Source organism: Toxorhynchites rutilus, chromosome 2 (assembly GCF_029784135.1).
Source record: "Toxorhynchites rutilus septentrionalis strain SRP chromosome 2, ASM2978413v1, whole genome shotgun sequence".
Lineage (NCBI taxonomy): Eukaryota > Metazoa > Arthropoda > Insecta > Diptera > Culicidae > Toxorhynchites > Toxorhynchites rutilus.
Window position 1 is genome coordinate 67223846 of NC_073745.1, and position 13793 is coordinate 67237638.

Genomic DNA, 13793 nt, shown 5'->3' on the forward strand with positions numbered 1-13793 from the left:
TTTTACTTTCCGCTCTTTCCATCGAATGAACTCGCACACACACACAGGTGGTCTTGTACTGTCGGTACCAGCGAAGCTGCTGTGCGGTGGGTTTGCCGGTGCGGTGGCCCAATCCTTCTCCTATCCACTGGATGTGACCCGACGGAGAATGCAGCTGGCGATGATGAACCCTGAGACGGCCAAGTTTGGGTAAGTTAGTTGTTGCTGTTAATTGACATTCAAACCCAGACGGATGGAGAACAAAGAGGCTTTAACACATTCGTAGCATCCGAACAAATGAAGCGTACAAGTTTACCCCAAAACGTGGTTGTGGCAGTGGTTTACTTTTTTTTTTTTTATCTGAAAATAAGATTGGCTACAGTTTTTCTTTTTCACACCTTTGTCATCGTCGAGGATGACAAAAGGTCAATGTGAGAATAGATCAATCCATTTCCGGGACGGGATATGCTTTTTTCCTGTTGTCGTCACCAAGACTGAATATTTATGAACACTTGCGTCATATATTAGCATAGTGATTCGAATTTATGCACATCATCTTCCGGACCTTTGGTGACCGGGAGAGCCGTGCTTTAATCTCGTCTGTTCGTTGCAGAGAAAGTGAATTGATTGATGATGGTGAGAATTTTTATTCAGAAGTTTTGCTTGATGAACAGACGCAACTGAAAATGGAACCCATTGCCTCAAACGAAGATCAACGATAAATTTAATAAGAAAAAGGCAATTGACAAAGTTCATTTTTTCACAAACTTGATGATGTTTCACTGATGAATAATTAAATGATTCGGTTCAAAATGACAGTAGGGGAAAGGGGGGCAGTTTCGGACAACGCTTGTAAAAATTAAGTGGTACAATTTTCAACCAAAATAAAAATATAAGTAAGTTAACAGCCCTTCCACCAACAGCTGTCATATGGTTTGACATCTCCTGGTCGCTTATTACTTACGAAAACAACACAGTGCCCTTTTTTATACACGTTTCGAAACTTTTGAGCTAGAAGTTGTAAATACTTTCCCAATTCCTTTGTGAATGATTTAGAAATTTAAGTACACCACCTCAGTTAGTAACTAATATGAAATGAAAATAACGTGCATACAACGGGGAAATAAAGGTCATTTATTAGATAAAATTATGATTTGTCTTCGGATGGTGGTGGGGCACATTCGGACACTGTTTAATACCTCATAAAATTTGTGTCCGACTGTTGTCAATTTCGTCTGATTATCAGACCTAATGATGGTTCGAAACTACAAAAAGAAAACCGTTAAAACCAGCATCAACGAAGATGAGATGGAAAGAGCTATCGAACTAGTTTCGAATAGAACGTTTTCATGATTCTAGCTCACAGGTGGTCCAACTGGGTCTTTGCTAATTTCCTATCTAACGATAGCATAACGGGAAAACTGTTTCTCAATGTTCTGGAAATTTTGAAAAAGGTAGCAAAAAGGAACGTAATTTTGGAAAAAATTAATATTGCCGAGAAAATTGCACAATTCATGTATCTTTTCCACCTTATGTCACAAATCGCTTACAACTGCTGGATGTTTCAGTTATGGGCCTTTTCAAGCAAAAGCTCTCAGTTTCCCAGAACGATTGGCTACTCAACCATCCTGGGAAAAAACTATTTCTATACACGACCTTTCAGGTATAGTTGTATCGACTTATAATGCTTCTTTCAATCTGAGTAATATCCTAGCTGGATTCAAAATGACAGGTTGCTATCCATTCTCAAGAAAGGTCTTTTTCGGACAAGGATTTTGAATGCTCAAATGATTTCACCTACTGGAGCGGAGGTAGCACCTGACTCATCGGGTAATACAACAATGCTGAAAAACATTGCGTCTACAGCACAGATATATTTTACTTTGGCAACTCTGTCCTCGGAAAATGTTGAACCTTTTCCAAAAACTTTACTGCGGAAAAGCACCACTCGAAAACGGAAGAAAGCAAAATCACGAATTTTTACTGACTCTCATAGCAAGCAGTTTCCTTTCAGACAAATACTGATAAACAGAAAAATGCAGAATATGCTGGAAATAAGAGGAAACGGAAGTAGTTGCTGAAGAAATATTTTTTTTCGTTGTCCGAAAGTGCCCCAGTACTGTCCGAAACTGCCCCACACATGGGGCACATTCGGACAAAAAGGCAATTTTCGAAAAAATTTTGTAAGTTTACAAAAAATGTTAAAAATCAAGGAAAAAAAAGTGTCCGAATGTGCCCCCTCTCCCCTACACATTTTCTCCCTAGACTAGTAATGAACAAATTTGTATTTATGTTGTCACGAAAACTATCTTTTTGTCTTTCCACCTATGTATTGGTTGATAATGAACAACGGAGACAGAGAGCCTTTGTAGCCAAATTGGATGCGTATCCGCTAACTATGCCCTTACTAGGCTGACAGGGGCCTCAGTTTACCATCTTTGTGTTTTTTTTATAGAATAGTAACATCAGCGCAATGATTCATCATGTGATGGAAATGAATAAAATAAACGAATTGGATTTAAAAACAATGCAAACAAACAATTGTTATCATTTCGTGGTTGTTTAATAACTCTAACACTATGATATCTATAAAATTTTCGTCAAAGAGTAAAAGTATAGAATTGTTTAAATTGCGTTGAAAAAAAAATTCAAAAATTGAAAATTGTCCCAATAGGAAGTATCCCGTGTTGGGCGAGAAAATTACGAGCCAAATAATCATCTGATGATTGATTAAAAGTTAGCTCGAATGAGGGGCGCATTGACACCAATAGAAGGTGTATTTTATAATCCTTCAAAACATGTGAATCCGTAAAAATATACTATAAAAGTACTGTAAATCATGAAAAGATAATTTTATGTATATGTTTTGAAACATTCGAATACCTGATTTGACAAAGGTGTGCTGAATTAGAGAATTCAAAAAAGTGGACAAACCATGATCATATTTTCGATTGGACAAACCAAAATCATTTACGTTAGTTTTTGCATAAAACTATTACAGTCAAAGCTCTCTATAACGACAATCTTTATAGCGACAAATCTCTCTATAACGACATGTTCAAAGGTCCCTTCAAAATCGCATAGAAATTCTTTTCTTTATTGCGACATTTCTCTATAACGACCTTCCCTATAACGACATATTATCGCTTCTATTTACTAAAACATAACATTCTCTATTGCGACAATTTTCGACTTCACTCCACTCATAGTGTGTTTGTCAATGAAAGTGCCTACGAACGTAAATAGTCTTTGTTGTGTATTATAAGGTTTAATCAACGGTGAACATCCATTCACGCCCAGCTGATTTAAATTTTCGGATACTCACAAAAACAGAAATTAAGCCATAAAAGGTAGGGAAAGCTCATTGAAACAAATTAATCGATGAATTGTTGTGTAAGAATCCCGTTCCAGAGCAAAAAAATGAATTGCATTTTGCAAGAAATTTAAAAATAAATGTATTGTTTACGCAATTGTTATATGGATAAAGCTTTTAATATCGAATTCAGGCAAAAAATTTAAGTATCGTTTGTTTCTCTTCGAAAATCTTTCCTGCCCAAAATGAGTTGAAGTATACGAAAATCTCTAACGCTAAAAATAAATTGTACATAATTCAAAGGTTCGAAAAGAGTAGTAAAAAGACAAAATTGTCTAATGAATTGAATATGCCGTACAATGCGATATAATTCATCATCAAAAATATGGTCTAGAGTCGTGGAAAGGGTAAGAATAATAACTTCAATGATGTTCTTTTGAGTGATTTTTTTTAAATTTTGAGTTCTTTTCAAATTTTTTTTCGAAAAATCTTAATTTAAAAACTACAAGACTTACAAAATGTTGGTAAAAAAAGGAAATGTAGGATATTGGGCCTGATCACGAACGTCACCTCACGGTGAAAACGAAATGAGTTGTGTACAATCTTATTACGGTTGTCACCGTGTGTGTAAAATCCGAAAGAGTTCATCCGTCGTGACAACTTTGTTATTATGAATATCACGATACTGTCATGTCACGGAGAAAAACAGGTATATTTGTCACTTGTGTTTCAGATGGTGAAAGCTAGTCACGCGGAGTAAGTTTAATTTCGTATTTATTTAGCTTTTTTGCTAACATTTTGAATATTGTCTTGTCTTGTTTAAGAAACAAAAGATAAACAAACAGAAATTTACCTGCCTAGTGGCCTTTTTAGAACGAAATTCTGACGTATCCAGAGGACGTAAATTTGTTTATTTGGATTCCGTAAATGCGCTATGGGATGTAATTAAGGATTAAAAATGTAGCTCCCGTAGGCCCATTGAAACATGGCGAAGGTCTACTTCCGATTGTCCTGAATGAACAGAAATTTTTTGTTTTTATTTTTAGGATTAGACTAAGAGAGAGTTGCAATACGATAAAATGGCAATGGAGGCCACTGGCCCAAATACGATCATTATGATTGATTATATATAATATTGATTTGTTGATATTTTGAATATGAAATAATAACTGTAAAGGTTTTCTCACATTGCAGAGTTAGTTTTTGTAATTCAAACATTCACACTTGGCGGACCAGACCAGAATCAGGACGATAGTTATAACTTATTACGTTATATATATATTTTCAACGGTATTGTTTTGAAGACATACTTTGAATGGAAGAATATTAAAAATGTGCTGACCAGTTTCTGTTTAAATAATTAAATCAAACCTTATGTCTCGTGTATCAAATTACACGAGAATGGGAAGGATAAGAGGATTAAACTTCAGAATCCCATATGAGAGTAGCTCAGATTATACTGATCGTGAGGTGGATAAATTCGGGTTTGTTCTGAGATATAGAAGATATTATTATTCATCAGAATTGTAGAAACGGTTCATAAAAAATGATTCTAAATATTTCTCACTATTCAAATGAGTAAGACAGAGCTAAGTACAAGAGTATGCGAGATTTCGATTATTAAACATAATAGTCATATTTTATCTCTAGCGTAAAATTACACTCCTATATGTTCAACAACTACATTATTCCCGAGCAACCAAGTATTCCTCCTCATCTTTGAGCCAGCATTTGATTCATCAAACTAATCATCGAGGTATAACCGCAAACTTGTCATTCTAAAACATACGATTAATTAAATGGAATATTATCTCATACGCTGTATTGATTTTACCTGCATAACGTTTAAACGTCCGAAATTATGCAACCGACACAAGGTTCAAACACCTGACATTATGCAACCAACATGACTATTATAAACGGGGATGAACACTTTCACTTCACGGAGTCCATTTTTACACGCAACTGTCTGTGACAATGATGATAGACACAAAAAGATTAAGTGAAGTGTACGTGACGTGCCAGCGTACGTGGCAGTGATGTTCGTGATCAGGTCCATTATCTATGTTTTCATAAAAAAAATATCGAGAACAAATTGAAAAAAAATTACTGAAAAAAAAATAATTTAAAAATTGATATTTGTCGTATTTCAACGTGCTCCCGTGGCCCGAGTGGTTAGCGTCACACCTAACATCCAGGGGGTTCAGGTTTCATTCCCGTTCTGGTCGGGGGGATTTTTCGTCAAATAAATTTCCTTCGAGTTGCACTGTGGTCACACGTATTCTAGAGTTTGCTACTCAAGAATACATTCAAGGCGTGTTATTTGGCATAGAAATATCAATTAAGTACTAATAAAAATGACGCAAGTAATAATACGTTAAGACGGCCAAGTTTCTCTAGAAACGTTGGTGTCATTTAAGAAGAAGAGGATTCCAACGTATTTTTGAAATTCTCAAAAAAAAAATATATGAATAGCCCTTACAATTACCAACAAACACCCATACATTAAGAGAAGATCACCGCTACAGGGAAAGAGTTTTCCCATCAGCAGCTTTTTCGGGATTTACTACTACATACTACTGATGTTGAACACGTAACATTTTACTACATGGACTGAAAAGTCCCGGGATTTTTAATGAAAAGAACCGTTTTTGGGCAAAACTGTATTTATTCCTCAACATCGATTCCCTTTCTGTAGTACGAAACGTCTAAGTCTTCGAAATATGCTTTAGTACCACTCTAAACACTGCCCATTGTACTCAGGAATGTGGTAGTGGATCCACGTTTCATCTATTGAGCTTGAGCTTGAGCTTGGGTAGACCGTACAATTCGTAGTTGCTCTCCGTGATTGACCTGAACCAACCAAATTGCACAAAGAACACACAAAATGACGCTTGGGACTAGCAAATCATTCTCGTTGTGCAATTTTCGACGATTCGAGCTTTAAATGGTCAATAACGACGCCGGCCACGTCCTTGCAGTCACCAGGGGAAGGGAAGGAATGTTAGTATGATATTCGCCGCCCGAAAGCCAGAAGGGTCGTCTCTATAGCGTGGTTCCCTAGCGTTTATCATGGGAGGGATAGTTGTTAGTAGGAAGAGGTAAGAATTAGGATTCACTGAGGTAAGTGATATGATTATGAAAATGCAAACTATCGATCACTCGTAAAACCGAAACTCCAAGATTTTTATAATTTCAAACACGCGGCAGAAATTATGTTTAGGTATCCTGAGAAGGTTTCATCTATTATTTATCGCACGTACTTTTTATCGTAATCGACGGCAGAGAGATATCTTAAGGGATACCTGAAAAGCTAACTTCGATAACCCATCTAAAACTATTCGACCTGGAGATACATTCAGCGCGTACACTTTATTGAATTTCAAACGTGATGGCAGAAAATTATTGTTGGGAAATCTGACAAGGTGACCGAGAATTTTTTTTAAAATAATCTAATTGGCGATGGCGATGGCCTTATTTATCGTGCCTACTCATTATCAAACTCTAATCGCGATGGCAAACAATTATTCTTGGGAAACCTGACAAGGTAACCGAGAAAATTCTTTTAAAATTAATCTAACTTCTAACTAATCATTTAAAATTAATCTAACTGGCAATATATTGTGTTATTTCGTGCCTACTGATTATCAAACTCTAATCGCGATGGCAGAAAATTACTCTTGGGAAACCTGACAAGGTAACCAAAAAAATTCTTCCAGTATAAATCTAACCTGGGATATATTTCGTTAGTTGTCGTGCCTACTCTTTATCGAACTCCAATCGCGACGGAAGTAAAAAGAACTAACGAACTAAATAAGTAAATAACTAGAGAACTACAGAACTACACAACTAAAGAACTACAACATTAATAGACCTGAAGAAATCTTTTGTTTTGGTCATGGCTTTGTCTGTCCTCTGGTATACACGACCATGTAGATGGATAGTTTAATTATTTTTGTATTGATGAAACATGCTGAAATATCTTTTTCGCGTTGGCTTTTATTTTTAGCTCTCTATTGCGTTATTCACGATTTCGTTTTCCGAGGTGACGTTACCAGATTATTCCGCGGATAATCGATGTTCTTCTGTATATTTGTTCCATATATACATGCACTTACATACACTTACGACAAAGGAAACAGTGATATTTACAGTGGATCCACGTTTCATCTATTGTCACAAAACATCTAAAGAAGTCAACTCGATTACGCTTCAACAACGCCAAACAGGATGCTGAATCATCAATGCGTCGTTGTTTTTGGTCGACGGTCAGCAAACGCGACACCCATCGCGCGGATAGCTTTTTCATGTCCAAAATGTCGTGCAAAATGTATTCCACTCGTTCTTTTGGAATGCCTCAGCCAACTGGCGTAATTTCACTTTTCGATCATTCAAAACGAGTCGATGCACTTGTTTTACCATTTCTGGATTCGTAGCCTCTTTCGGTCTTCCAGAGCGAGGTGCATCTGCGGTGCTTCTACGGCCTATTTTAGATTCACTAAACCACCGATAAACTGTTGTTCTCGAAGGAGCAGAAGTGGAATAACATTTCATCAACCACTGCATTGATTGTTCAGGAGTTTTTCCCATCAACAAACAATGTTTGATCAAAATACGATTTTCCTCTTTTTCCATTTTCTATACGAATGCTCAGGTAGTGACACTTAAACAACTGGAGTTTGTGAACAAGTAAACGAAATGTCATGAAACTTCACTCGTCGCACTCCGCTAATGGTGACCGAATGATGACGTAATTATTCATGTATCATTTATCGCTCTGTACTTGTCTGTGCAGCGGTTATTCGCTATATTTAGCTAGAATGGGACGATATAAGTGCGATTCACATACAACATACACGTCACGTTCACGTCCCGTCACGTCACGTTACGTCAATGATTCTACCATTGAATTCTCATGAAAACATTCACATACACCAGCAACGTAACGACCCGTCAGCATACGTTTAACGAAAACGACCGGCAGGGTTTGTAGAAAAGAATTATTGACGGAGACGGACGGCTCGTTTGGTTTTTGTCTGGGCTTTTGTTTTGATTTGGTTGTACAGTAATTTACATCTACATCGACATTAAGCTAATTGAACAGATCTGTGATGCAACACGTTTAATTAGACATTTTTACCTCTAGTCTAGGACATTTTTGTAAAAATTGAGTTCGGAGCCCAAATTATGGCCCCACATTGAAAGTCGCCACCAGTCGCAAATGTCCAATTACTGGTCAAAATCGACTCCAATGCGACACTGAGTGGTGCCTCAGCATATCGCTTTATAAGTAACTTACTGTACTTTTTATGCCAACATATCTCTTAGCTCCAAATTTCGGAGTGAAAATCATTCGCGACTAGTTGAAAGAATTATTCTATTTATTATTATAAGGGTATAAGGGCATAAGGGTCGGACTACGGAGTTTAAGCATTTAAATAATTGAATTCAATGATTCTCATTGAATTTTTCAAAATTTAGAACTGATTCTAGGCATGCTGATTTGAAAGAGGGCATTGCAATTTAAAATTGTTGTAAAGGGGTTGTCACATCAAATTGCATCACGGAAAAAACGCTGTAGAAATTCGCCCAGTAGACCGATCCTTTTGAAAATTTTAGACAGTAAAATAAAGACTATTAAACAACTTTTGGCATTTTCTTTTTATTCATACTTCGAGCCCAAGCCCGTATGCTCGCACCTTCCTTTTTACCCCGTCCATAAGGTTCTGTACAACGTCAGGTTGTAGTTTTTTTTGAACAGAAATCCATTTTCTCTTGAAGTCCGCCTCCGATTTGACAACTTTTGGGTTCTTCCGGTGGGCCTGCTTCATAATCGCCCAATATTTCTCTATTGGGCGAAGCTCCGGCGCATTGGGCGGGTTCATTTCCTTTGGCACGAAGGTGACCCCGTTGGCTTCGTACCACTCCAACACGTCCTTTGAATAGTGGCACGAAGCGAGATTCGGCCAGAAGATGGTCGGGCCCTCGTGCTGCTTCAATAGTGGTAGTAAGCGCTTCTGTAGGCACTCCTTAAGGTAAACCTGCCCGTTTACCGTGCCGGTCATCACGAAGGGGGCGCTCCGCTTTCCGCAAGAGCAGATCGCTTGCCACACCATGTACTTTTTGGCAAACTTGGATAGTTTCTGCTTGCGAATCTCCTCCGGAACGCTGAATTTGTCCTCTGCGGGGAAGAACAACAGGCCCGGCAGCTGACGAAAGTCCGCTTTGACGTAGGTTTCGTCGTCCATTACCAGGCAATGCGGCTTCGTCAGCATTTCGGTGTACAGCTTCCGGGATCGCGTCTTCCCCACCATGTTTTGCCTTTCGTCGCGGTTAGGAGCCTTCTGAACCTTGTATGTACGCAGGCCCTCCCGCTGCTTGGTCCGCTGGACGAATGAACTTGACAAATTCAGCTTATTGGCGACATCCCGGACCGAACTTCTCGGATCACGTCTAAACTGCTTAACTACGCGCTTGTGATCTTTTTCACTGACGGAGCATCCATTTTTGCCGTTCTTCACCTTCCGGTCGATGGTTAGGTTCTCGAAGTATCGTTTTAGTACTCTGCTGACCATGGATTGGACGATTCCCAGCATCTTACTGATGTCCCGATGTGACAACTCCGGATTCTCGAAATGAGTGCACAGGATTAATTCACGACGCTCTTTTTCGTTCGATGACATTTTTCCAAATTTACGAAAAATTGACAGTGAAGCATGGTCAACGTGATCTATTCACTCTTATCTGATTATAAGCGAAAACTGAAGATATAATTCCTAAAAATTAAATTTCTACAGCGTTTTTTCCGTGATGAAATTTGATGTGACACACCCTTTAGGTGGCGACACCATGAATAAAATTAAATAAATCATTCGTTTGGCATTTGACGTGACGGTGCTGGTGGAAGCATTGACTGCATGTGTGAATTGGTGGAGACGTTGACGGAACGTAGACGTTCTTCTCCGTAACGTGCTATGTGAATCGCACAATATGCGGTTCAAACTTGTATGCAGGTTTCGAGAATGGTGTGCGATGTTAGGTACAGCTGGGATATGCAATTAACAGGCTTTGTTCTTCGCATTATATATTCACTTGGTGCAACAAAAGTGAATACTGTCATTCGGTCAAGTATCTGAATTATCCATGCATGTTAGGTTATATATTCGTGAATGATTAGTAGCATGACGCATTGTGATTCATTCGATATTGACAGATATCCAATCACTGAAATAAGCCATATTTGATTTATAAAAAAAAAAAATTTTAAACTATATATTCGAGTCCAAAGTGGTAGTCCGTATGCATTAAAAAATGGACAAAATGGATGTCGATAAAAAAAAATGGGTGGGTTATATCCATGATATAACCGCAAGGTTGATGTGAGACTACCGTTGGCTTAGTTTGTATTGATTAAATTATTGTTTGAATGAAACAATTTTCGAATTCAATTGAGTTCAACACATTTGCTGTGTAATTAAAGAATTTGAACAAACGCCATGGTAGTTTGGCACCTTGGTTTTGATGGCAGTGTTAGGGAACATACTTCAATGAGAACGAAAATCCTCCCTCTTGCATGTGTGGCATTCTTCTTCTTCTTCTTCCTAGAGGAACTTCGCCGTCTCAATGTAGTATTACTTGCGTCATTTTTATTAGTACTTAGTTGAGATTTCTATGCCAAATAACACGCCTTGAATGCATTCTGAGTGGCAAGCTCTAGAATACGCGTGATCACAGTGCAAGTCGGAGGAAATTTCTTTGACGAAAAATTCCCCCGACCAGAACGGGAATCGAACCCGAACACCCGGCATGTTAGTTATGACGCTAACCACTCGGCCACGGGAGCACAATGTGTGGCATTACGCCATCCAAAAATGTCGTTTCCCACAGTTCCTTCTTAACACCCTTAACCACAAATGCTTCATCTTATTTCACACTTAGTGAAATGCAATTATCTCAAATCACAAACCCTCGTTAACCACAGGTCATACATTATTAGTCACCCACTAAACAATTTATGACCGAAGGAACAAACTTTTTCCACACATGAAATAAACACGACACTTGCACCGTCATGTGAACAAATCGTCGAAGTTTTATTTTTATGACTTACTTGAGACATGTTTGTGTAAGCAAGACGGAAACCCGATTGCAAACACAACAACATTTCTCCGTCCTCATTCTATCTCTTTCATTTTTCACTGTCACCATTTCCCTGTGCGATGCTCCGCCCAGTAATAAACGTTAGTTATTTTGTGTAGAGTTAAGCAAAGTAATGTAAATTAGTACTTGAGCGAACGGTTGAAAAATATACGCGAGAGTGATGATCAGTGTTTTCGGTAAAAAAGTCGTCTTTCCTTAATAGTTAAAGTTATCAAAACCTATAACTTCTCACATGTATTTGCAAACCGGATTCCCCCAAGTACATTGATTTTGAAGTCTGTGTTGGGGAAATGTAAATCGGACCAATCAAATCGTGGCTGGTAGGGCGTTTAGATAACACTTAACATTTCACAGTTGTTCATTCGTTTATCTCATGAAAAATAACTTTTTATTCATTGCGACAGATGCGTAGAAATATTTTCTATCAATGCAAACATCTTTCCGATCTTCTGAGAAATGTAGGAGTTCTAGGCATTCGAAATCTTTCATTTTTCCTGCATGTTCTGTGTTTAGATTTTCATTTTCGCCATCCGAAATTTGACCATTCTTTAAATGCATATGTTATAATCGAATATAGTCATATAGTCAGTATATGATGGAGTCTGTATATAATCGAGTCCGACCTGTAATAGAAAAAATCAATCAATGCATGAGTAGAACCTTGTTGACAGCACGGGTAGGTAAGCACACAAATGGGTAGAACAAATGTATGGAAAAATGGTAATGCTTCCAATTTTCGGTCACTTTACGGATTTGGGGATCATAATGTATTAACGTTAACATTATTACATAAAAACATGTTTTCTGATTTGGAAAACAAAATTGACCAAATTTAGAAACTCTGTGAAATTACATTATTGAAATCAAAAAATGTGCAACAAAAATCTACGCACAATCGATACATTTCTTATGAAAATTTTTATCGTAAAACTAAGCGTTCCCGAGAAATAACTAAATCTATCCCCCTTATTCTTAATTTCGTTGGAATCACGGTAAATTGTTCGTTCGAACGTATCGTCCAATTCCAGTTTTCATTCGAATGCATTTAAGTACGAAAAATATAATTGTTGACATCCGAGGAGGAAAAGAATTGTTACGTCATCATACTGTTTCTCAAGTATTTCTTCGCAGAATTGTGTGCAGTTTTTCTTGTATGAAACGTTCGTGAATTTAGAAAAAAATACTGGATTTATTTTATGTATGTTATGCATAACACTGAGATTTTATACACTACTTTGCATAAAAATAGCCATGGACGTTACTATCCCAAAATTTATTTGTTATTGTTATAAAAGTGAATTTGTGTTCTTAAAGAAAATGCTATATTGTTCATTGTATTGTTCATCTAGATTTATATTATCGCCTTCAAAATAGGCCCCTCCTGAATTTGAATTCTGCTCTCGTTATTATTGATTGTATTTGTTTTTTATTGTTTTCATAGTCTCGGGACAAAAAGCTGAGGATTTTTCACATAACATATCTCGAAACCAGGGAGGCGTTTTTTTCGTTTTTAAGTTATATTTTTTCAAAATTAGCCGATGGTCCAAAAAATCATTTTTTCCATTACAAAAAATCATCACTTTTGATCTACTTGACCGATTCAGATGATCGACATATCACATTAAAACCAATGAGCTAGTCTTATTTCAAAAAATATTACACTCTGAATAGTAATGGATTTTGTTTTCGTAATTATTGATTATATTTGTTTTTTATAGCTTACATCGTTTCGGGACCAAGGGCGCCATATTTTTTAATATTTTTTCCTGAAAGCTGAGGTTTTTTCACATAATATATCCTAATACAAGAGAGGTGTTATTTTTCGTTTTTAATTTATGATTTTTCAAAGTTAACATGTTTTCAGTTTTCGTTCAGATTTTCTATGCGACTAAATTGGATGTATGTGATTATAATCCAATTAATTGGCAAATGTGTTATTTTTTCAAAAAAAAACTAGCTAGTAGGCTTTAATTTTATATGTCGATCATCTGATTCGGTCCAGTAGTTCAAAAGTAATAAATTTTTGAAGAAAGTCATTTTTGGGAAAAAAGGGGAAAATTATTTTTTGGACCATCGGCTAATTTTGAAAAAATATAACTTAAAAACGAAAAAAACGCCTCCCTTGTTTCGAGATATGTTATGTGAAAAATCCTCAGCTTTCCAGAAAAAATATATTAAAAACTATAGTGCCTTTGGTCCCGAGACTATGAAAACAACAAAAAACGAATACAATTAATAATAAAGAGGGCAGGATTCAAATGTTCTGCGGGTATAGTATATTCCGACCAGGAGATTGGCTTCAATTTGATATGTCGATCAGCTGAATCGGTCTAGTTGTTCA

The 13793-nt window shown here is 37.0% G+C and overlaps 1 protein-coding gene across 1 annotated transcript in view; it reads left to right on the forward strand.

The window, feature by feature from the left end:
• The window catches only part of LOC129771091 (solute carrier family 25 member 16-like), a 54166-nt gene that overhangs the window by 16586 nt on the left and 23787 nt on the right, over positions 1–13793 (forward strand). The window contains exon 5 of the mRNA XM_055774416.1: positions 48–189. Coding sequence (XP_055630391.1) covers positions 48–189 — 142 coding nt within the window. The remainder of the gene's footprint in view (positions 1–47; positions 190–13793) is intronic.